Here is a 25,744-nt window from a genome sequence, read left to right on the forward strand (position 1 = left end):
ACCACCTCCCACCACCTTACAACAACTTTCCTTTCCGACTGCAATAAAACAGCTGTCTTTCTCTCCGTGAACCTTGACCTCTTCTCTGGGAACTCCCTCCGTGTGCTGGGATGTACGTGGGTGTGGGTGTGGGTGTGCGTGCCTTCTGTAGAGCAAACTGGGGGAATAAGCCAGTCCCTTGGCTTCTGAGGGGCTGGGAATTTTAAATAATTCTCTGCATTCAAGAATGAAGCAGTCGCCATTATCCCCCAATATTATGCATGGGAGGAACTAGTCTGGTCTTGGGTGTAGTCACATTGCTAACTCCTACGCGGTGAGAGCCTGATAAGAAAAGCAGTTGGTGGGTTTGGAGAGATGGTTCAGAGATTAAGAGCCCTGGCTGCTCTTCCAGAGGTCCTGAGTTCAATTCCCACCAGCCACATAGTGGCGTACAACCACCACAACCATCTATAATGGGATCCTAAACCCTCCTCTGGCATGCAGATGCATTGTACATTAAAAGAGAAAATCATCTTTAAGAAAGACAGTCGGAGAAGGGTCTTAGCCAACTGTAAAAGGAAGCTGGGAATTTTCAGTGTTTCAGGTATCAAGTCCTGTGTTACATTCTCTGTCTGAAATACCTAGAATGGTTTCTGTTTTCCTGACTGGACTCTGACCAGTACAACTATAGCTGATCGCAATACAAATCTTTGGACACTGATGGATTGTACAGAGTGCATATTAGTATCACTATTAATCAGGGTCTGTTGTTTTATTGCTGGTCACATGACCCGCCACTAATGACTGCATCTGCCCATCTTCATATCTCTCGTTATTTTTCCCCTCGGAGGCAGGGATTGCATCTCCTGCGCTTTGTCTCTCAGCCTCCAATCCAGCCCTGACCAAACCCCCAATGTGTGCTTTAATGATTGTGATTAATCACGAGGCCTCTGAAGGTACATCAATTTGATGCGTTCATGTTGGCTGCAGCTCAGTCTGGAGTGCCTCATAGTCCTGACCCTGACTGGGTCAGGATCACATTCTATTGGTGTTCCATCTCCCCAAGCCCCCCAACACACACACCCCAGACAGGTGTCCTATAACTCACTCTGTAGACTGTGGGGGCCAGCTATGATAAGCTAAGTATGAACAGGTCACCCAAAGGAAGTTCTTTATTTCCAACCATTATCACCTGCAGAGGTGGTGATATTAAAATTTAATAAGAGGCCTGAGTCTCAGTAGTTTACCCTGAGGCAATACCTGGTTACAGGACCCGACCACTGCCCAAGAAGAGACCATCCAAAGGAAATGCCTAACATTGCAACCTGTAGATAGGATCACCTGCCAGCACACATTGCAACCTGTAGATAGGATCACCTGCCAGCACACATTCACCAAGACACCCCTAGACAAATGTCAGCCAATCAGGGGTCCTGAACCTCAGAAACTCCTCACCCCCACCTTTATTACTATAAAAACCCAATTCTAATTAAGCTCGGGGCTCTCCAGATATTCCAATACGTTGGACATGCGGAGAGACAGAGTTTGCAAACTTGATTAAAATAAAGACTTTGCTTTTACATACGGGACTCTTGGTTTCCTTGTTGGCTTTTGCGGGGCTTCGTGGATTTGGGAATAGCAGGTTGGCTGTGAACTCAGAGATCCTGAGTGCTGGGATTAAAGGTGTGTGCCACCACCGCTTGTCTTAAAGTTTGAGAGTTAACACTGGCTACTAAGTCCCATGGACTGGAGATTGTTATTCTGCTGGCCATGGTGGTTGCCAACCTCTTACTGCAACATCCTTCTCCTCTCTGGACTTTGCACCCCAAATATTGAGTTAGGTGTTTCTGCAGCCATAGGCTTGCCAGCTGTGGCCCTGGCATCTCCGTCTCCCATCCTGGTTCTTTTGTGTCTTCCTCAGGACAATTGCTGTCCTGGCAGGAATTAATGCATTCTAAAGAGACGCTTGTGTCTCTTGGCTTATCAGACTATGAAACAATGGTCCCTTTCAAACTGGAACTTCCCCAGGAATCTCGTGCTGGGGAAAGGAAGAGGCTTGAAACTGGTGCCAATCGGAGGAGGAACTTGTCTCCTAGAGAAAGAGCTCATACAACTTGTCAGGCCACTTTGCAGGAGACAGAGCAGAGACCACGCTGGGTAAGGTGCCAGCTTGCCTGATTATTCACATTGCACTGGCCTTCTGCTTAAACCTAACCTTCATTCAGGCCCCCAAAGGTGGATTTGGGAGTGCCACTGGACCTCTTTGTCCCTCTTCCCAATGCCACACTGAACAAATCTCCTTTTTATGTTTCTCATTAGTATTTGCCAATTTAATTGTCCTATTGCGGACTGGTGGTCAGGGCTGCTAGAGACCAGGTTCTGACCCTAACAACCGCTGTGACTTCAGCACCTCTGGGAAAGCCCTCCATGATCTCCCCAAGGCTTTGATGTGGATTTCCAAGGTATGCAGTGTTCAACACACACAAGTGCCTAGCCTGCTTTACGTCCTTTTGTGTTTATTTCTCTGTGTTCCTCCGCAGCTAAACTGTGAGCTCTTTGCTATTAGTGGCTATTTCTTGCTGTGAAATGGCAGCTGCCCTCGGCTCCAAGGATGGTTACTCCCAGATACAAGGAGAACGGCACTTCCACAAGCGACCTATTATAACAAGCTGTGTATTTTAAGGTGCTCAGGCACTGGTCAGTCTGCTGTCTCACCCTAGACTGGGATTGAGAGAACACGGTCAGGATAGCTTTTTAAGGTCCTTTTATGGGGAAAAACCCCACAAGGTTAATAGAGCAAACAAACAAACAGCAACAAAACCAAACACAACACAAGTAGCTGCTGATGTGTTTACAGGGGTGAGATCATGGGCCGTTAGAAAATTACAATGAAAAAACAAGAATTTCGGCCAGGTAGTGGTGGCAGTATTTTGAGGCACATGCCTTTAATCCCAGCACTCGGGAAGCGGAGCAGGTGGATCTCTGTGAGTTCGAGGCCATCCTGGTCTACAAAGTGAGTTCCTGGACAGCCAGGGCTCTTACACAGAGAAACCCCTTCTCAAAAAAACAAACAAACAAACAAACACAAAAGAATTCTATAGAATGAACATGCTAGAATATACATCACATAGGTGGGGAGTCATATGTCATGGGGTTGGCAGTCATAATTCAGTGTAGATTCAAAAACATATTTTGCAAGACACATCAGGTAACAAACTTCTTTTATCTTTTTCTTCAGTTTTTCAAGACAGGGTTTCTCTGTGTATCCCTGGCCAGAAAGTTATTCTTAACTAGAACTGGAAACTAATCCTATAGGGTGTGGTAACTTCACAACGTGACCCCTGTTCTGAACTGAAGCCAACATGGTTCCTCAGAAAGTCCCAAACAAAAAAGAAAAGGGAGTAACCCGGCTCTCTCCAAGTTTCTGGGGAAGCCTCAGTCCTTTTTGTTGTTGTTTGTTTTTGGAGATAGGGTCTCTCTCCATAATCCTGGTTACCTTGGAACTTACCATGAAGACCAGGCTGGCCTCAAACTCACAGAGATGTACCTGCCTCTGCCTCCCGCCTCCAAAGTGCTGGGATAAAAGGTGCACACCACCATGCCTCTCTCAGTTCTATTGTATTCCAGTAAGATCACCCCAAAGACACTGGAGCGGTTTGGTTTACTAAGATTCTCCTGTGCACATCTTTCTCCAGCTAGCTTCTACTCTGTATTTGAAAATCTATAGCAAATTGGCAACCGTGACTTCATATCTTGAATAGTAAATTTTCTGAAATATAAAGTTTATTTGAATTGATGTGTCATTTGCTTAATAAATCTGAAATTCTGGCGGGAAGAGAGAGGTAACTATGGCAATAAACCAAGGCTGTGAACAGTCAGCATCTTTCAATGCACTATTCCCCATCCTATATTTCCATTCCTTCTTTGAGCACTAATGCTTTTCCAGTTACAAGTGGCTGCGGACACAATTATATACTATTTTTTTTTTTGCAACCCTGAGGCTGAAACTCATAACTTCTTGCAAGCTAAGATAACACTCTGCCAGGAGAGGAAATCCCCAGCCCATAAAGATCCCAAAGAGAAAATTATCTCTAGTGTAATAAAGAAAAATAACAAATACTGAGCTTTTCCAAGTCCTCCCACAATAATAGCTCCGCTCAAGGACCTGCATTTGGTAACCTTGGGATAGAACCTACGTTTAAACTATAAACCAAGAGCGTGGTAGGTGCATGTCTTTGTGAAACTAACCAATCTTATTTCACATGTACTTAAATTAGAATCGAACCCGTTTTATTTCTTGTTCCAAGTCTGAAATTAAACTTTCACACGGACTTTTAATCTCACTTATCCGAGATTCTTAGCTATCACCGTGGTCAGAGGCTAAACCTTAGATGCAAGCCTTCAAGACAAAACACCAGCTGGAAGGAAGTACCCCCCACCCCCATCCTCTGGGCGCTTCAACGCTGTGTGTTGGGTCTTGCAAAGATCTCCCGGTAGTAATTGTTTCTTTAGAGCTTCAGTCATTATTAAAAATGCTACCGAAGCACAGTGAGGATGCCCTTGACATACAGCCTATTTTCTGGGAAAAGATTGCTACCAGAGTAATTGAGCTGGGAAGCTGAGACAAATTGCTCTCAGCGGGTTCCGCAGTGGTTCAAAGTACCGCAGTTGACTGGAATCATACATACCACGCGTTTCCCTTCCTCCAGTTTGCAAGATAACTACGGTCCCAGCACTGCATCCACCGATTATCTGCAAGCTAGATTCGAGGCAAACACAGTCGGAACGAATCCGAATCCCAAGCAAAGTTGCACCCATTGCCGAAGGAAACCTCTAGAGCCTCCCTGAGGGACCAGCAACCCCGCAACTATTTCGCGCAGCGTGCCCGGCGCCCGCAGCTGGCTGGAGCCGGCGGTGACATCACGAGCCCAGGCAGGCCACGTGACCCAGGCCTCGCCTCCCCCGCCCCCTCGCGTCGCCGCGGTCTTGGAGCTCAGTGTCCCGCCGCAGCCGCCACTCGGAGCTCTCGGGGCAGCGCGGAGCCAAGGGCCGGGGCAAGCGGGCCGGAGCGTCGGAGCGTGCGGGGGAAGAGGTCCAGGAGCGGGCGACCGGGCTAGCGGAGCCGGGACCGACGCGGACGACGCTCTCGTAAACTTGTGCGCGCGTCGGAGCGATGAAGATGGTCGCACCCTGGACGCGGTTCTACTCGCACAGCTGCTGCCTGTGCTGCCATGTCCGCACCGGCACCATCCTGCTGGGCGTCTGGTACCTGGTGAGCGCGGCCGGGCGACGAGGGGGCACCCATCCCGCGCGCTGCGCAGCCGGCGCCACTGAGTCGCTTCCAGGTCGGCCTCGGCCTGGGGTGCCGACCGCGATCATCCGCCTAAAGTTGTATTATTAGAAAGTTAATTCTCGGGGAAAGCAAGCTGCAGTGGCGGGGGCATGGGGAGGGGCGCGGGGGCATGGGGAGGGAGCGCGGGGTCCTGGGCGTGCGCGGCGGGCGGGTCCACCTCGGTGCGGCATCGCCGTGAGTTCGCGTCCCAGCAGAAACGGTTGGGAAGTTCTCGCCCCTCTTGAGTGGGTTTTCCCGCACATACTTGTTTTAAAGCCTTTACACAGGGAAGGCGCCGTCGTGTGACTGCGTCCCAGCCGGCCTGGAGAAGCCATCTTACACCCACTCAGGTTCCTGCCCGTGGACAGGTGATCCCTCTAAACCGGCACGGCGGGCAAATGCAGTTTTTGGCGCTTTTAAGGTCTTATTGGTATAGAAAACAAGCGGCGATTCTCGTGGGCAGCGGGGAAGCCTGATGTATTCTTGCACTGTGGCGCTACCCTTGGCTGATAGTTGGCAGCCCTGGACTGCACCAACCTTGAGTCGATTGCTTTGCATTTGGGATTTTGTGACATCATTTTTGGGAGTTAGATCCGAGCTCCTTTGCAGTGAATAACGCTGCAAGACGAAGAAGTGCCTTAAAAAGTGATAGTTATGTGGCATATGTAACTTTTTTATGAGAATGCATTCTTATCTCCCTCAGCACGAATCGTCTTTTTTCTTTTGGTGGCTCGTATTTAATATTTGATAGCTTAAGAAATATATAGTATATCGAATTATAAACTGCCTTGTGCCATTTTAAGCAAAGCGCTCATTCCCCTCCTGGTGATGTTATTGTGCTATTTATAGTCTCAGATTTCCTTTAGTTGGACTCATTATGGCCACATAATAGAAATTTTTAGCCTTAAAAGCTTTCCAAAGATCGTTGATATGTGTGGGTTCTGACTGTGTAGTGTGAATGTAGATTGAACATTAGTGCATTGGCTCAACACCGAGTTTTCTGAAAGCCAAGGAATTCGCATAAATTTAAAATCAGATTTGGAGTAAGCAGTCTCAAGCAGCGCTTTTGCGGATGGCCAGGGCAGACAGTCGTCTGCAGATGTCTGGGTCTTCCTTGGAAGCGTTCAAATCTGCAGGCTTGCAAGTGCATCATCGGTGGATGCAATTTGTAAAATCTAGGGCATTGCATTAGGCAAATGTACTACATGATCTCCAGGAGAGATAAATCTACTTGAGCCCTGCAGTTGGCAGTCGTCCAACCAGGCGGCATTGGTGATAAAAGCCGAGATCTCCTCAGGCTTCCTCTCCCGTAGGAACCTGCCCTTTGTGGGGTATGTGCGCTTGGAACTGAGACCTTCTGCAAGATAGCTTCCAAGTAGACAGGAAACCAGGGTTAAGTACTCACCATGTTTCTGCAAACATCTTTTTTATTTCACAAGACTATTGAAAATTTCCTTATTAGTTGAGTTCCTGTATAGCTTTAAATATAATTTGGTTTTCTAAAACCTTGATTTCCATTTTAAAAGGCTGAGGTGGGTGGGGTATAAGGCCTAAGGAAAAACCGGCCCTCCCCCTCCTTCCACAACACCAATTTCTCACTAGCTGCGTGGTCCGACGTGAGAAAGGAGAGTTTTCTGGGAAAGACTTAAGAGTGGGTGGGTTCAGATGAGAGCCTGCCGTAGACTGTGCCAGATGAAATGATCGTTTTCTGCGTGTTTTCTAATTGCAGTTTCTTATCCTGCTGTTTACTAACTAGGTTCTGCATACTATGTAGTGTGCTCGCTAAGCTAAACTTAAATATTCCTGGTGAAAACGGAGGTTAAGAGTTTGTGGCTTACACATAGTCCTTGGTTTCAGCTCAAGTGCTAACTGGCCCTACCCCGCCCCGTTAAACCTTTAAGAAGTTGTGGTTTTGCCATGACTATCAAAGTTTTCCAGAAATAAAACATTAATTCAGCTATTAGGGTTTTTCTTTGTTTTTTATGAAATGGCCATCCGCGTACAGTGAAATCCGGTTGTTCCTTGTACGGTTCAGTGGCAAATGTATGTTCCTGTCTGACTAAAGAAGGTTTTGAAGTTTTCTTTTCCTCTTTTCTATGTGGTCCCAGCTCAGCCTGTCACCGCCGGGGAGCAGGTCACTTTGAACAGATTTTACTGTATGCACTTGTATTCTGTTCCTTCCCCTTAGCGTAACTCTGCGCTTCCTCCTGTTGGAATGTATGAATGGTCTATGTGTGTTGCTTCATGGTGTTGTACTAATACACCTTGTTTGTCTGTTCGCTGGATTGAACAGTTTCTAGTTTGGGGGATGCTGTGTGTGTGTGTGTGTGTGTGTATACATATGTACTATATATATTATTTTTTCTTCAGCTGCTCTGAACATCCTTAAGCCATAAGCCAGGATTTGTTTTTAGATATATGTTTGTATTTGCAATGCGTAGATACTATTGACTGGAACCGTTGCTCACTGGGTAAAGTCTGACTTGCCCAGTGCTAGCCAGTTTTCCAAAGAGGTCGGTTCAGGTCCAGTTTGCTGTTAACTACAGATGGGTGAAGGACTGGTTGTCTCATTGTTCACCGGGGTTTGGTGCTGTCCCTCTCCTAGATTTTGGCATTCTAGGTGTGCAGTCGTGTGCTAGTGTACCTTGCATTTCTCTCGTGAAGAGTGAGCGATGTGGAAGGGTTTGACTTTGGTTATGAACCGGTTGCATGTCTTTTTATTGGGCTCTGTCCCATTAATTTGTAGTAACTTTACATACTAGTTCTTAAATATGTATGTGTGATTGTAATCTTCCAGACTGTGGTTTCCATACTCTTGCATGCTTGGTCTCAACCTCCTCCATCTTTCCTCCCTTCTTTTCTTCTGTTTACTTACCTACTTACCTACTTACTTATTTTTACTTATTTATTTTTTATTCTTTGTTTTTCAAGACAGGGTTTTCTCTGTGTAGTTTTGGAGCCTGTCCTGGAACCAGCTCTGTAGACCAGGAGACTGGCCTCAAACTCAGAGAGATCCACCTGCCTCTGCCTCCCGAGTGCTGGGATTAAAAGTGTGCGTCCCCACTGACCGACATCATTTTGGTGATCAGAAATCACTCAAAAGTTTAAGACTGCCGGGCGGTGGTGGCGCACGCCTTTAATCCCAGCACTTGGGAGGCAGAGGCAGGCGGATCTCTGTGAGTTCGAGACCAGCCTGGTCTACAAGAGCTAGTTCCAGGACAGGCTCCAAAACCACAGAGAAACCCTGTCTCGAAAAAACCAAAAAAAAAAAAAAAAAGTTTAAGACTAACTTCAGTTTTCAAAGTTAATACTTTCTGTATCCTCTGAGGTCGAAGGCTATAGTGTTTTCTTTCCAGAAGCCGTGGTCTTAGCTTTCCTGTGAGGTAGGGGCTGTCATCCATAGCTTACTCAAAAAAGCAGTTTAAAGCTAAGCATGGGGCATGCATGCTCATGCCTGTAATCTCAGCAGTCGGGAAGCTGAACCAAGAGAACCGCCATGAATTTAGAACAGCCTGGGTCTCACGAAAGAAAGAAATGCACAGTAGTAGAGTGATGCTGTGTGTTCTGGAATGTTCTCTCTCCAACAGGTCCCCTGAATTCAAGGGTTCAACGTAGTCAGTCTCAGTGTTTGGGGCTGTAATGAATATATGCAGTCCTCCATCATCCATTAACTAATACGATATAGTTATTTATGTGATATTTACATAGTATTGGTTGTAAGTAAGCTAAACACACGCTCTAAGGAGACATGCAAAGCCGTTTTATGTAAGACGTAAGCGTTGGAGGCGTTTGGCATCCTCCCCTGCTGCCCAAGTTTTCCCATACTTGTCTCTGACCATAGATTTAGACTCCCCAGAGCAATGCCTATATTTTTACTTTAAACAATTCTGTGTATGAACATCTACGGCATGTATGTATGTACCTGCTTCATGTGCATGCAGTTCTCGCAGAGGTCAGAAGAAGGTTACAGGCCCTCTGGCAGTGGACAGTGAGCTGACATATGGCTGCTGGGAACCGAATCCTAGTTGTCTGCAAGAGCCATCTGTCCCGTTGTAAGGAGACTGCTTGTTGGTTCCCGGCTGCTCAGCCCTGAAATAATCACACAGAAACTATATTAACTAATTAATCTCTTCTTGGCCCATTAGCTCCAGCTTCCTATTGGCTAACCCTTGTATCTTAATTTAGCCCATTTCTAGTAATCTCTGTATCGCCACGAGGCTGTGACTTACCGGGTAAAGTTTTGGCATCTGTGTCAGGCGGGGCTACCTGGCTTCTCTTTGATTCTGCCTTCTTCCTCCCAGCATTCAGTTTAGTCCCGTGTCAGTCTCCCCATCCCTCAGTGTAGGTCGTTTTCGTTCCCAGTACGGTATTTCTGGTAGGGATCCCCATACACCGGGCTCCAGTTAAAATTAGACCAGGCCAGACAGCGCCTTCTCACTAGGGGCCCTCAGCTTTTCTGGAGATAGTGTCTTATCTGTCCCTTGACATGGAATGCCAGATTTCACGTGTGGTGAGCTCCTGGAATGTGAAACCAGCACACTGCTACGTCAGTACGGGGAAACTGTCTCCGAGATGAGATGAATTCCGCTGTCCGTGGCGTGCGTCCTCCTTCAGAGGAGGCTAACGATGGCGGACCCATTTCAGTTCTGCTCTTCGTCAGGGCAGCCTGGTGAATCTAATTTACAAATGACATTACAAATTCCCAGTACTAAAGGAACAGTTCTCCATCCCAGGAGAGTAAGAGATGGGCTCGCCGCCTATACGGTCCTGTGTTAAGGTCTCCTTTTGTTTCCCTCGCCCTTTGTGCCGTCTGTCTTATTTCTACACTTGGTCAAATAATGGTCAAGAGCCGCCTGTTTCAGCCTCTGTGTCTGGTATAGGTAAAGCTGCTGCTGTCTGGTTCTTCTGTTCCCAGAGGCTAGAGGAACAGGGTAATGGGACAGGACCACATCCTGCCTGACCCGTGGCCTTTCTGTATCATCTTTGTATGTGGTTGGGACTTTTCTCCATCGTGTTTGTGGGGGACCTCTCACCATCATGTTTGGTCCTGGCCTGTGAAAGGTGGAAAATGAAGGCAGGGGAAATTTGGGGGCCATGAGAAAGAGGAAAAGAGGCTTCCAGTTGAAGCCTCTTGTCCATAGAGAAGCAGGGCTTGACGAGGCCGAACACCTTTCTCTCTTCCTGTCCGTAAACCTGCAGTTTCCTGGGAATGTCGCAGAAACCCACTGTATAAGAAAAGATTGTGGTTGGGCAGTAGTGGAACACACCTTTAATCTCAACACTCCGGAGGCAGAGGCCAGCCTGGTCTACAGGGCGAGTTCCAGGACAGCCAGGGCAACACAGAGAGACCCTGTCTTGAAAAGGAGCTGGAGCGCTTGCTCCTCAGTGCTGACTGCTATTGGAAATGATTTGAGCTGTTTACGTATTCCGGAACTCCAGTTCCTGGAATTGGACGCCTTCTGGCATCTTCAGGTATCTTTGTACTCAGGTGTACTTACCTGGATGGACACACACACACACACACACGCGCAATTAAAGATAAATTGCAGGAAATAAGTTGGAGAGCAGTGAGGAAGATCCCCTACTCCAGCCTTTGATCTGCACACATAGTAATAGTAAAAGAAAAAAATCATTTTAAGCTTTGAGATAAATATAGCAGGATCCTGATGACAGCTGCCAGGAGGAAGAAAATGGAGAGAAAGCCTTGCCTTTAAGTTAGGCATGGAGCTCAGAAAAAGTCCGAAGTGTCAGGGGAAGCATGCTAGGCTTTTGGCTAATATCCAGAAAAGAGAAGGGAAAAAAAAAGCACATTGCAGGCTTCAGATCTGAGTTCAGAGGGCGCCTGCTCCCAGACTCTGGTGCTGAGACAGAGGATTGCACCAAGGACAAGTGGTTAGCATTAGAGACAGTTCATTAACAAGAGGGAAAGCAGGCTAGATGTGACCATGGAAGCCTTTAATCCAAGCTCTCTGAGTTTGAGGCTAGCCTGGTTGACTTACTAAGTTCCATGCCAACCAGGGCAACATAGTGAGACTGTCTCAAAATAATTAATACAGGAAAAACACTGATGGGAATAGGAGTGGGCTGGGGAGGCCAGGGGGAAAGCCCAAAAGCTAAAAGGAAAAATTAGAGAGAGAGATTCCAGAAATGAGGTAAGGGTTTCCTTACGGGAGCATGGACACCTTACTAGCTGCTGTACTATCAGCTTCCCGCCAACCATCAGGTTTCCATAAATCCTCAGGAAGGGATAGAGTCTCATGAACTGTTCCCTTTTCATGACAGGGTGTTGACAGACCCAGGCTTGTAATAGCTATCTGGAGAGTGACTGTGGTACTGCTTTTGCAGAGGACCCTAATTCAGTTCCCAATACCAGTATTGGTGACTAACAATGACCTGTAGCTCTAGACACAGGAGATCCACCTCCATAGCACCAGGCCCACACACACATACACAATTTAAAAATAATAAAAAATATATTTTAAAGGAGTGCAGTTGTCATCTGTCTCCAGGACCATACCTCTCCCATCTTCCTCTGGCTTTTCTGTTCTTTCCTCCTTTGGAGGCTTGAGAGGTGCTACAGAGGACCACAGCCGATGGCCACACTGCTCTTTGGGCTGGAACAGTTGTTTGGAATGTAAGGTGATCGGCACATCGTGTCCATTTGATAAAACAACTTCAGTAGCGTCCGTGTGAGAGTCTATGACTTTCCAGACATGAGCTTCTGATTGACTGGTACAATACCGGATTTAAAGGTCCTTCTGTGGACCAGGCATTGGTCCAGGCAGGCCGGTGGTTACTCCTGGAACAGACTTGCCTCTTCTGCATCAGGATCCTCACCCAAGTAAGACAGCTGGTGATGTTCTATCCCAGGAGCCTTCCTGGCTCCTTTCAGTTTCCCTGTGTTCCATGGCCAAGGCAGGTGGCGTTTCTAGTCTTAGCTTCCAGTTCTATGAGCAACCGGCAGAGGTGGCCATTTTATGAATTATTTTAGGAACCTCGGGAGCCTCTTTCTGGTAGATAACCTGTAGCAGGCAGCCTGTACCTGCCACTTGGTATTCCCTTAATAGCCCATGGTTTCTGGAAATTGTTTCTTTTGACTCTTTGTGTATTCCAGGCTGTTTCAGAGTTGCTCTAAAGTCTGTGATGGCCTTGGTTTCCGAATCTTCCTGCCCGTACGTCCCAAGTGCTGGGATGGCAGGCATGCACCATCATACTGACTTGAAACTTCTTTTCCTTCCTTCTCTCTTCTTCTTTTTTATTTTTTTTTTATTTTTTTTTAATATTTATTTATTTATTTTGTATACAATATTTGTGTGTATGTCTGCAGGTCAGAAGAGGGCACCAGACCTCATTACAGATGGTTGTGAGCCACCATGTGGTTGCCGGGAACTGAACTCAGGACCTTTGGAAGAGCAGGCAATGCTCTTAACCACTGAGCCATTCTCTCCAGCCCCCTCTTCTTCTTTTTTAATGATTTATTTTTATTCTATGTGCACTGGTGTCTGTGAGGGTGTCAGTCCCCTGGACCTGGAGTTACAGACAGTTGTAAGCTGCCACTTGGGTGTTGGGAGTTGAATCTGGGTCTTTTGGAAGAACAGCCAGTGACTGCTCTTATCCACTGAGCCACCTCTCCAGCCCCACATCTGTCCTCCCCACCCCACCCCCAGGTAAGATCTGGCTATATTGCCTTAACTTACTTGGAACTGGCTATGTAGATGAGACTTGCCTTGAACTCACAGAAATCTGTTTGCCTCTGCCTCTGCCCCTCAAGTTCTGGGATTAAAGGATTGCACCACCACCACTGGCTCTTTGAATCTTCTCTTAATAAACACTGATTCTGCTTGATACTGGCTCACCATGGGATTCTTTTTTCCTGTGAAGTCAAGAATCCCAACTTCATGCAAGGAGTTTCTGGAAAAACTCGGGCTACATGGAGCTGTGTCCCAGGTCTGTTAGGCTGACCTACTCTCCACCAGAATTCTTGTTTCTTAGTTCCAGGATAACCCTGTTGTGTAACAGTTATCTCCAAAACGAGCATTCCATCCATCCTGCCTGGACACCCATTACAGAGGAAACTAAACAACTGAAGATAGCTTCAGGAACTCCCTGAAACTGACCAGATTCATTAGGCCCCTCCCTCCTGCTGTAGGCAGGAGTAAAGGCAGAGTCCCTCTCCCTCAGAGGAGTTAGCTGAGCAGCAAAGAAGGCTCTGAAACCAGACCAGCTGCCTGGGAGAAGCAGAAACCAGCTGAGCTTCCTGGAACAAGTTTAGACCAGTCACTTGGGAAGTACCCTCTCCAACCTGTTGAGCGCCTGCAGACTCTGCAATGTTTTCATATTTCCTAGCTTTGTGAGCTGTTACCCACATTAGAGTAGGCTTTGGTGATATCGCTGTCTTTGAGTCATTTCTGCTCCTATAAGTAATCCCAATAAAACTCCTGTTTCACCATGTTTGACTTTGGTGGTGTCTGTACTTTGGTCTGTTGTGGGCGCCCTATCTAGGGGGAGTACAACTAATAAGTTTCATTACACAGCATAACTGACGGGCACCCCAAAGAACCGAATATGAGTTGGGAAGGAGTGAGTGCATGGTGGGGAGCATGGGCGGGGGAAATTCCAGTCCACCTGTTCTTTCCCGTATGGTGTGTGTTCATGTGCCTTTGTGCTACGAGGAAGTGCATGGTTCACCCAAGGTTGAACCGTCAGGATTAGGAGTATCTGTGGGAGGGATCCTAGGGTGTCAGTCTTCATCTGTGTGGTGTGGGGTGGCATGCCTGACTGATGAGTGGAGTCCACCATGTGAATACAGAGATGTCCTGAGAACAGTGAAAAGCTCAGAGAAAATTTTGCAGTCTTTGAGATCAGAGTCAACTCTCATCAAGCAGCTGTGGAGGTTGCTGGACAGTTAGAAATGCGTTGGATGGGGCTGGAGAGATGGCTCAGTGGTTAAGAGCACTGACTGCTCTTCCAAGAGGACCCAGGTTCAATTCCCAGCACCCACATGGCAGCTCATAACTGTCTGAAGATCCAGTTGCAGGGGATCTGACACCTTCACACCAGTGCACATAAAATGAAGTTAAATTAACCATAAAAAATAATTTTTTTAAAAAAGAAATGCATTGGAGCTGAGATGGTGGCCACTGCTGTGTGTAGTTAGAAATGCCTCTGAGCTGAGATGGTGGCCGCCTCTGTGCGCAGTTAGAAATGCGTCTGAACTGAGATGGTGGCCAATTACAATAAGAAAGGGAGATGCAGCTGCCTGGCATCTTCCGTGTTAGCCTCTGTTTTGACAAATAAATTAGATAAAAAGGATGAGAGATGGTAACGTGATAAGATCTCTCTTGAGTCTAACGTTTAGTAGAAAAAAGGGAAACCCTGTAATCCAGGATTCAAGAGATTTATTGGGAAGGAGGAATCCAGGAGAGCGACTGCCGCTGCCAGGTTGGAAAAGCAGCAAACTGCACGGGCACAGAACTAATTATATAGGGCTTCTTAGGGGTGGAGTTTTTCCAGGGAGAAGATTTTCAGGGTGGGAATTGGTCAGATTTCAGTCCCTTGAGCTCAGGTTGACTAGATTTTTATGCTCAGGGAGTGGTTGGTTTTCTACTCAGGGATTGGTTCACTTTCCTGCTCAGGGATTGGTTGGTTGTCTGAGTAGTTGCTCAAGGGAAGATTTGGCTCTGCTTTCAGGACCAAAGTATGTTTCTTCCCCTGACTCTTTTTCTCCTTTTGGCTCTAATTTCAGGGAAAGGGCATATCTCTTTCACTGACTCTGATTCTATGGCCAAAGTATGTTTCTTTGGCACTGGTTTCAGGGCCAGGGCGGGTTTCTTTGGCTAGCCCTTTTATCCTACAGTAAGTTACCATCTTTCCTTAAACCAAAGGCTGCATGACCTGAGACGTGAGGCAATGAGAATGAAATCAGCCCCTGATGGACTGGGTTATTACAAAACACTTGGTTTTATGCTTCTTGGCTTCCCACAGTTTGCAGGGGTTGGGAACCATAGAGGAGGGGCAGATGCTATTGAGGGAACTAGGAATAAGAGCTGTGTTTGAACCGCAGTTCTCTGGGCCAGATAGAGCTGTGTTCACAGAGGAGCTAAAGAAAAGGATGACCCATCAGGGCCCTCAAGGCTGATGTTGACCCTTAGTGGCTTTGCTGAGTCCATCGTTGGGACACGATCTTTATAAATTAAAAAGGCTTCGGCAGATCTTAGTGACTTAGACAGCATGCAAAGGAACTCTTAAGGCAAGGGAGCAGCACAGAAGAAATAAGGAAAAGATATAGAGGAGGAAGAGGTTTGTCTGGGTTTCAGGAAGAGGGAGCGTTTGCTCAGGAATGTTCTGAAGGCTTCAAAGCCCGAGGGGCAGTTCACAGAAGATACAGCTGATAGAATAATACAGGGGAAGTTGATCAAGCCGGTTCCAGGAATGGATCAGTATCCCCCAGACTACATGTCCCTCCAGAAGGAGGTCATATTAGGGGTGAAGATGATTTGCCCAGCCAAGGTGTGTTGTAAGGAGGCCACTTGTCTCCCAGCCTCCCCGTAGCTCAGACATGAAATAATCACACAGAAACTATATTATTTAAATCACTGCTTGGCCTATTAGCCCTAGCTTCTTATTGGCTAACTCTTATATCTTAATTTAATTTATTTCTAGTAATCTGTATATCACCACGAGGCTGTGGCTTACCGGGTAAAGTTACAGTGTCTGTGTCCAGCAGGGCTACATGGCTTCTCTTTGGCTCTGCCTCCTTTCTCCCAGCATTGAGTTTAGTTTTTCCCGCCTAGCTCTGTTCAACCCCATCAGACCAAGCCAGTTTCTTTATTCACCAACGGCATTCACAGCATACAGAGGGGAATTCCACATCAAAGGTGTACTCAGGGAGAGGCAACAGGGATAGCCACAGCCACAGTGCCAAGCCAGGGACCCAGCAGGCACAGCAAGGGAGAGGAGAGTTATACCCACTGTTGTTGCTGAGTGGATCTGAGCAGATTAAGCCAGGCCCACCGAGTTCATCAGGGTTATAGAATTGTAGGGAGGCTCCGTGGAAGAACTTCAGGATGTGGAAATATAATGGGTCAGAGAGAATACCTGAGGATGATAGAAAACCAGCTCAGTTAGTGCCTCCTGTCCAGGCTTCCACCCAACCTTGACCTGTGTGGAGGAAGCAATGGCTACAAGTGACGGAGCTTCCCTTGCTGCATTAGAGACTGCGTATGTTTCACTTTAGTGTCTCAGTTGTGAGCTTCTGGGATCATCTGACACTTGCTGAGAACAAATGACAGCAGACCTTTAGAGTGCTCCACCAAGGTCATCTTATAGCCCCACTATTAGCTACAGGGCAGTGGTTCAGGGCGATGCCTTGACCTGCTTGCTTTGGAGATTTTTTTTTTTTTTTTTTTTTGATTTTTGAGACAGGGTTTCTCCATAGCTTTTGGTTCCTGTCCTGGAACTAGCTCTTGTTGACCAGGCTGGCCTTGAACTCACAGAGATCTGCCTGCCTCTGCCTCCCTAGTGCTGGGATTAAAGGTGTGCGCCACCACCACCTGTCCCGGACATGTTTTGTTATAGTGGCATATACCCCTGAGTGGAAAGCCACTGGAAAGACAACCAGATACAATGGTGCTTCCTCCTGCCTACAACCCTACTGGGACTGGGTTAATTGAAAGTAAAAAAATCCAAAGGGCACCCTATATGGGTGGAAAAGGGCATTCCCAGAAGCCATAAGGTTATTGAATGAAAACTCCATGCCAGGGGGTGGGCTCCCTCCTAGGAGTTGTTGGCCAGGGGAGCCCCTCAGGTCTCCACAAACCATAAAGGCTGTTGTTGCTGCTGTTGGTTGTATACCAGACTAGACAATAAGACCCTGTTGCTGAAGATACGGCACCTGCATACTATGACTGCAGGACATGGAGGCTGCTCATGGAGAAGTGTCAACAACATTTCTGCTTGGCTTTGGACCCTGCATACTAACATGCCAACATGCTAGCAGGTTATGTCTGCAAGACTAACAAACAGCCTTTGGGTTGGGTTTAAGGCCTGCTCCACAGGGAGTTCACATCTGGTACTGTGAACTAGAAAAAGTCTGTGACTGGGGAAGTCCTAGATCCCAACGGGAAGCAACTCTGATGGTTTTAGTTAGCTAGGTGGATGTGATGGCCCTGTCTGACTGCCTCTAGTGTTTGCAGCTGTAGATCACTGTTGTCAATCTCGACTCACCGCTCTCGGGGACAGGTGACCACAGGTGGACAGCTATAGTCACCCTCTATGTCTTAATTAGATACCATGACCAAAGCAAGTTGGGGAGGAGAGGGTTTATTCAATTTATACTTGGTTTATACTTCCAAATCGCTGTTTATCATTGAAGGAAGTCAGGACAGGAACTCAGACAGGGCAGGAACCTGGAGGTAGGAGCTGATGCAGAGGCCATGGAGGAAGGTGCTTTCTGGCTTGCTCCTTCTCTCTTGCTCAGCCTGCTTTTTGTTTTTGTTGTTGTTTTGGTTTTTTGAGATAGGGTTTCTCAGTAGCTACCGAGCCAGTCCTGGAACCAGCTCTGTAGAACAGGCTGGCCTCAAGATCGCAGAGAGCCGTCTGCCTCTGCCTCCCGAGTGCTGGGATTAAAAGTGTGTGCTACCACCGCCTGGCTCAGCCTGCTTTTTTATCGGACTCAGGGCTGCCATTCCAGGAATGGCACCACCTACAATGGGCTGGGCCCTCCCCAATCAATAATTAAGAAAAAGCCTTACAAGCTTGCACGCAGCCTTATCTTATGGAAGCATTTTCTTAATTGAGTTTTCTTCTTTCCCGATGACATTAGCTTATTTCATTTTGTGGTTACAGGGTCCGATCGTCATAGAGTGTTTTCATGGCCCCAAATTTTGGGTTAAAACCCCTCTTGTGTCAGAGATGTTGTTAAAGTCTCAGAAGCCTTTTGTTTAATTTCAGTGTAGACTGGGAACTCAGTACCCGCCCTTGCTGCTGGTATATAGAGGATTTGCTGTTTTCACAAACTCTTGTATCCAGAGGCAGCGATATCCAGCTGCACCTAGGAACTCTTGAACCTGTCTCTGAGTCTTTGGAGTTGGGGTCTGTAGGATGGCAGCAATCCTATCTGGGACAGGCTCCTTTTGCCTCCCTTCATCTGGTAGCTAAGATAGGTAGCCTCTGATGTACAAAGTTGGGCTTTCTTTTTTTTTTTTTAATTTATTTATTTATTTCTTAAAGATTTCTGTCTCCTCCCCGCCACCGCCTCCCATTTCCCTCCCCCTCCCCCAATCAAGTCCCGCTCCCTCATCAGTCCTAAGAGCAATCAGGGTTCCCTGCCCTTTGGGAAGTCCAAGGATCTCCCACCTCCATCCAGGTCTAGTAAGGTGAGCATCCAAACTGCCTAGGCTCCCACAAAGCCAGTACGTGCAGTAGGATCAAAAACCCAGTGCAAAGTTGGGCTTTCTTAATTGGCGTTCTATAGCCCGAGGTCTGTAACTCTTGCCCAGTCCCTCGGTGTTTTCCCAGAAACCTCTGAGGGAAGGTCAGGAAGTCTGCATTTAGTGTCTCTGTATCCTGGGGCAACCTGACCCAGCTACGTTGCCCACTGAAACCTCTGCACTGGGCCTGTCCATTTAAAAGCAAAAGATGGGTCAACTCTCCTCTGTCAACGGGAGGTTGAAGAACACATCTTTTAGGTCCAAGACAGTGTACACCCATTTCTCTAGCAGAATCAGACTCAGGAGAATCAGTTCCCAGGTTTCTTCAAAGGCAGGAGAGGCGTGTTCCAGGGTAACTGGAAGGGCACCAGGATGCCTGTCTCTTCAAGCCAGGCAATATTTACTGCAGTTTCCCCCTTTTGTGTCCAGGGTTACTGGGTATTGTTTAATCTGGATGGAGGTCGCTGAACTGGTTAGTTGAACAATTGTAGGAGCTTGCTATTGGGCCAGTCTTGGGGGAGTTGGTTTGGGAGTTGGCCCGTACCCCTGGAAATCTTTGTTGTCAAGCTGAGAGGTAGTCCAACTGTATTAATGGGAGGCAAGACTTTCAGCCAGGCAGGTTCTCCTGATAGAGGGTAAGACACTGGCGTTATGCTGGGTTTGTCACCAGAGAAGTGATGGTGATTTTCTGTTTATGCAGAAGATCAGGTCCCAACCAGTTCTCTGATGTTAAACACCCTTTGAACTACCTCCAGCAATCGAGACCTATTTATATTTAAATTAAAAATTATTTTTTTTTTATTTTATGTGCATTGATGTTTTGCCTGCATGTATGTCTGTGTGAAAGAGTCAGATCTTGGAGTTACAGACAGCTCTTGGCTGCCATGTGGGTGCTAGGAATTGAACCTGGGTCATCTGGAAGAGCTGTCAGTGCTCGTGACTGATGAACCATTTCTCTAGCCCCCTATTTTTAATTTTTTAAAACTTTTATAACTTTTTAAAAAAATATCTGGGACCGACTGGGTGACAGGAAATCTCAGCAATTGTCCATAATTTTTCTAAAATCCAGTGAAAACTGCTTCAAGTCTCCTTGATCAGGGTCACACAGAAAGGAAAATCTGTTTGTTCAGGCAGTGTTGTCTGGCAGCAACCCTCTTGCCCAGTTCAAGTCAGGTTTTTTATTTATTTATTTATTTATTTATTTATTTATTTATTTATTTATTCTTTAGTCTTCTTCAGAGAATGGTACGTTATGGGTCATTGGTTTAAAGGGCGTCATAAATCACAGAGGAGAAAGGAGTGGAACTTTTTTCTTTCCTTTGGGCTCAGCCCAGGGAACGTTTCCTGTGCTGAGTGGAGCAGAGCAGGTGAGAGGGAATGCTCACCTGGAGGAACCGTTTTTCCCCTCCTCGTGTGCATTCCACTTAGATGACTGAGGGCCTGGATGAGCGTCCGGCCTCTCTCCATCCCCACACCGGCACCAACCCCACCCCTGAGCAGTAGCCAAGCAACAGAGCAAACGTGAGAACCAAAAGAATATGGGTCTCCAATTTTATTCTTAAAATGTCAGCGGAGCAGCTGCCAGCCCAGCAGAGACGGTTGTGGGTCCCTGCAAGATCCCCGGGCAGTTTACGAGCAGTGGCTCATCCCGGGCCAGCGGGCCGCCAAGAGGGTCCGGGGAGAGCCAAGCGGCTGCAGTTTCGGCCCCCGCCAAGCGGCCAGCGGGCAGGGCCAGCCCGTGGCGGGTCCGGGGAGAGCCAAGCGGCTGCAGTCTCCCAACAGCAGGTGGGCGCCCATGCCACAGGAAGAGCCAAGCGAGCTGTAAACTACACTCGGTGGCTCGGGCTGGCGGAGCCGCGAGAGCCAAGCGGCTGCAGATTCCCAGCAGCAGGTGGGCGCCCACGCGGCCGGGAGAGCCGAGTGGCGGGTAAAGGCACATAGACACAGAAAATAGACGTAAACGTTTATTAAAGGAGAGAGGGAGAGAGAAAGAGAGAAGGAGAAGAGAAAAGAGAGACAAAGACAGGTGTACACACCAGAAGAGAGTCTTGAGATGAGGCGAGTGGTCAGAGGTCGCTGGGAGTGGGCGTGGAAAGGGGCGTGGACCAAAGGAACAACACCCAATGGGATGGGACACAGGTCTTGAGACAGGGGCTTCTCATACCAGAGAAAGCCACTGGCCAATACAGGGAAACAAAACTGACAAAAAACACATAGAAAGACATAGTAATGACTACAGGGGTGATCACCACACATTCACACACCTGAACAGACAGAAAGATCGAGTGTCGTGCGTGGAGCTCAGACACCAGATCAGTAACCATGTCTGACCTCGTCTATGTGTACTGAAGAAAGTGCCTGAACTGGGCAGACCAGGTGACTTTCTAATTTGTTTCCTTTTGGGGTGGAGGTGACAGACCCCTCTGCAGGACAGGCAGCAGTTCACCAAAGGGAGCCCTGGGCACCTGGAGCATCTCAGGTTGCACATCCTTTAGTAGTTCTTGGACCATCATCGCACCCCTCCTCAGTCTAAGGGGCTCTGAGACCCCTGGTGTCTCAGTGGAACCTCCACCAGAAAAGACTGCTAAAACATGGCTTTAAACCAATAGAAAGTCTTTGTCAGCCAGCAACTACACTGGGTGTTCAGAATTCCATGTAGTACCCAGCCTTTCTCAGGGTGAGCTTTTAAGTACAAAAACCATGTTTTGGGTTGACGTTTAGCCAAGCAGAAACTTACAGAAGCCAAAAATCAAGGTTAGTGCATTTAGAAACTTTCCAATGGCTATTTGGAGGTTTTGTTTGTCTGTTTGAGTTTTGGCAGGTGGTGTTGTCTACACGCTGAGTTTTACAGCCTGAATGGCAGGGACTTCCATGACGGAGTCAGTTGTGCTAAGGTCTGGGGACCTTACATGAAGACTTCCTAGATGTGCACAACTCTAGGGCGATAGTTAACTGCTAAGACACTGAAGCTGTCTGAGGCCTTTTCCACCTCTGCTTTGCTTCAGAGAGGTCGTCTGCTGGATTAACAGGTTTCTGATTGGTCTGCCTATGTATATTGTAGGAACAGTATGTTGGCAGGAAGCTCCTGGGCGTGCAGAAGCTGCCCGCCTGCAGGTCACACTTTGGTTAGCAATGGTTCAGTGGATTCAGTGGACATACTTTTTTTTTTTTTTATGCAAACCTTCTTCCTTTGGCAGTGTCCAAGCAGTACTAAAATGACTGGTTTGCCTCCACCCCACTGCACAGAGCTTTCCTTAAAATCTTGCCTGTGGGGGCTGGAGAGATGGCTCAGTGGTTAAGAGCATTGCCTGCTCTTCCAAAGGTCCTGAGTCCAATTCCCAGCAACCACATGGTGGCTCACAACCATCTGTGTGCAGGCATATACACAGATAGACTATTGTATACATAACAAACAAACAAACAAATAAATAAATATTTTTTAAAAATATTTATTTATTATGTATACAATATTCTGTCTGTGTGTATGCCTGCAGGCCAGAAGAGGGCACCAGACCTCATTACAGATGGTTGTGAGCCACCATGTGGTTGCTGGGAATTGAACTCAGGACCTTTGGAAGAGCAGTCAGTGCTCTTAACCGCTGAGCCATCTCTCCAGCCCAATAAATATTTTTTTTAAAAAAAAAATCTTGCCTGTGTCGGGAGCTTATTTTTCTTTTGCAGTAGTGGGGATTGAACTCAGGGCCTCCCAAATGCAAGTCAAGCATTCTGACACTGAGCTATGTCCCAGCCTTTCCTCCTTGTTATATTTTGTAGTTAAAAATTGACCATTAGGAGCCAGGTGTGGTGATACATGCCATTAATCCCAGCACTAAGGAGGCAGAGGCAGGTGGATCTTTGTGAGTTCAAGGCCAGCTGGTTCTGCAGAGTGAATTTCTGGACAGTCAGGACTACACAGAAAAATCCTGTCTCGAAAAAGAAACAAAACAAACAGATTGACTATTAGGATCCGGGAATGGAGAATGGGGTAGAGTGCTTGCCTGGCCTATCAATTACTTTTTTTTTAGTATGATAAAGTACCCTGACAGAAACAAAAAAGGAAATCTTGGTTTGGGCTTGTAGTTCAAGGGCTCAGATAATTGTGGTGGAAGTTAAGGAAGCTTTTGAAATTACCCTAATCAGGCTAATTCCTCACAGGCAGCCCCAGAGGCTAACCTGATGTAGATAGTCCCAGGTGTGTTTGTCTTCTAGGAGGTGCTAGATCCAGTCAAGATCACAGTCTTTGTTAACATCACACCCCAGTCCTGCCAAAACAAACCTTCCTACTTCCTTAGGTTTCAGTCCTTCAGCAGATCTTCCCAGTGGTAGACAGGCTTGTTCCCTGGGTGCAGGGCCGGGAGCTGAACTCGGATCTTTCAAGCTCTTGTATGACCAGCACTTAGCCCACCGAGCTATTTCCCTAGCCTACCAGATTTTGGTTTTGAATGTACTGAATGTATTGCCAATTAGGAGATTTTAACTGCAGCACAATCTAACCACAGCATTTCCAAATAGGATAAGGACTCTTAACTAATTGGTTAAGGTTGCCATTTTCTCTTCTCCGAGCAAGGAGATTTTGCTTACGGATTTCTCTTAGATCTTAAGCAAACAGCTACAGAATGATAGCATTCTTTTTATGTTAAAGAGCAAATACACAAATGGTTATAGTCTTTAAAGTGTATTATTATCCAAGTTTTACAAAAAGGCGTTAGGGACTCCCAGATGCTGTGGGTACCACAAACCAAAAGAGCATGCGTATGCGTGTTTGTGTGTTTTGAGACAGGGTCCTCTTATTCTGTGGTTGCCTTGGATTCACTATAGAACTGAAATTAGTCCTTACCTGCAGAAATCCTTGGGCTTTAGCCTCCCGAGAGTGAGCCATTGTAGCCTACTCCTTCTGTACTTTGTTCTCCCTGTTCCACATCCCAGCGCCAGGCTCCTAGTGCTGGTACTTTTATAATTATGAACCTAGGTCCCCATCGTTCTCAGCCTTGGCTGGACTTGGGGCCAGGCTGCCTCATCCCATTCATAGAACCACATTACATGATGTAAATGTGGCTGCTTTCTTCCTTCCAAAGCATCGATCTCGTAAGACTGAGAGAAATAAAAATAAAAAAGGTCAGAGCAACCTGCTGCTTCTTTCTTAAGTTGGCCACCTTGCCTAAATGAAAAACACTTCAGGAAACACGGAGGCTGATAAGAACTGGAATGCTGCTGTCTCAAGGATAGCCAGAAACTGGCCAATCAGAAATCTGCTCATATTGTGCCTCATTTACATACCCCAAGGACAGCAAGGAACGGGCCAATCAAACGAAGATGTACTCATACCCACGCTTCATTTGCATAATGACATCATTCTTTTTTAATCTCTTGCCCTTTTGTAACCTTGTAACAGGTTTGCAGTTCTCAATTAGGTCCACATATGCAAATTAAGTGAAAGTTGGTGGTCCTAGGGGTTGTGGCTATAAAAGTCCCTGCAACCCCAGGAGGGGAGCTCCTTGTCTGGCTTGTATTGCGCTTTGGAATAAACCCTTGCTTTTGCATCCAAGTCTTGGATTCCGATGGTCTCTCTGGGGGTCGAGGGTCTGGGCACAAGACAACCTCACACTTTGTTTTTGTCTTTCCTGGGGGCTTCAGGGGAGGGCATCCTTTGCATTTGCCCTAGTACATACCTAGTACATACCTAGTACTACCTAGTACATACATACGTACATACATACCTTTACATGTATATGTATACGCACATATAGTTCTTTTTTGTTTGTTTGTTTGTTTTTGAGAGGGTTTTTCTGTATAGTTCTGATTGTCCTGGAACTCCCTTTGTAGACCAGGCTGGCCTCAAACTCAGAGATCCACCTGCCACTGCCTCCTGAGTGCTGGGATTAAAGGCATTTGCCAATACACCCAGCTAAAAATTTATTTCTTTTTTTAAAAAATATTTATTTTTATTATGTGTATGGGTGATTTGTGTGTACGATTTTTGGTACTTGCAGAAGGCATTGGATCCCTTGGAACTGGAGTTACAGGTGGTGGTTTCTGGGAAATGAACCTTAGATCCTCTGCCATCGCTCCAACTGCTGTCCAGAATTTTTCTCATTAATTACATGGTCCTGCCACCTCCCACTTTTAAAGGTATACACCACCACATCCGGTTGGTCCTGCATTTTTGAGTGTATATAAAGATGTCTCAGCCTAAGAATAATGCCTAGAATCCACCCAAGTCCATTCAAAGAAATTGGTTGGGATTGCTATTGCCGCCTTGGCAGCCTGGCGCTAGCTTTGCTCCGCGTGACTGCCAGTGGTTGACTGGCACATTTGACACATTCCCTGGGAAAGCATTCTGAACTTGCTGCCTCAAACCAGCAGAACTGGGCGAGGTATGAAAACAGGGCGTGGTAGCCTCTGTGTGATCAATAGGCCAAAGATTCTTATTGGAAACCATATGCAGCTTTGTGGATACAGAATGTACATATTGACTGTACCATATATCCAAGCTCATAATCACTTTGATAAAGGAAACTATGACGCCATCGGAAGTGGGTGTGGGGTGGGGGTGTGGTGAGTTAGTGACGTGGCTTATCACTCAGGAAGACCGGTGTCTCAAGAGCCCAGACGACCTGTTGAGGGGTCACAAAAACCTTTACATTCTAGACACTCCCCTGTTGACGTGGGGGTCTGGTAAGCACGGCTGCCACTTCATTCCTTAAGCTGTTTCATAATTTGAGGTGTCCTCCCCCCCAACACACACAGTGTTTCTCTGTGTAGTCCTGGCTGTCCTTGAACTCAGAGATCCACCTGCCTCTGTCTCCCAGGTACTGGAATTAAAGGCTTGCACCACCCACCATCCAGCTATAACTTGAGTTTTTGACTACAAGATTTTAGGGACAAATTCTTTAGTCTTGTCCACATTTTTTTTTCCTTTTTCCATTTTTTATCATGGAGAAGCTGGAGAGAGAGAGAGAGAGAGAGAGAGAGAGAGAGAGAGAGAGAGAGAGAGAGAAGGTGG

The 25,744-nt window shown here is 46.9% G+C and overlaps 1 protein-coding gene across 1 annotated transcript in view; it reads left to right on the forward strand.

Annotated features, from left to right (window-relative positions):
• The first annotated feature begins 4,953 nt into the window (after window positions 1-4,953).
• Window positions 4,954-25,744, forward strand: part of Laptm4b (lysosomal protein transmembrane 4 beta) — a 48,255-nt gene continuing 27,464 nt past the window's right edge. Inside the window, exon 1 of the mRNA XM_057791222.1 lies at window positions 4,954-5,251. Within this exon, the coding sequence (XP_057647205.1) occupies window positions 5,153-5,251 (99 nt within the window). The 5' untranslated portion in view covers window positions 4,954-5,152. The remainder of the gene's footprint in view (window positions 5,252-25,744) is intronic.

This window comes from Chionomys nivalis, chromosome 17 (assembly GCF_950005125.1).
Source record: "Chionomys nivalis chromosome 17, mChiNiv1.1, whole genome shotgun sequence".
Classification (NCBI taxonomy): Eukaryota; Metazoa; Chordata; class Mammalia; order Rodentia; family Cricetidae; genus Chionomys; species Chionomys nivalis.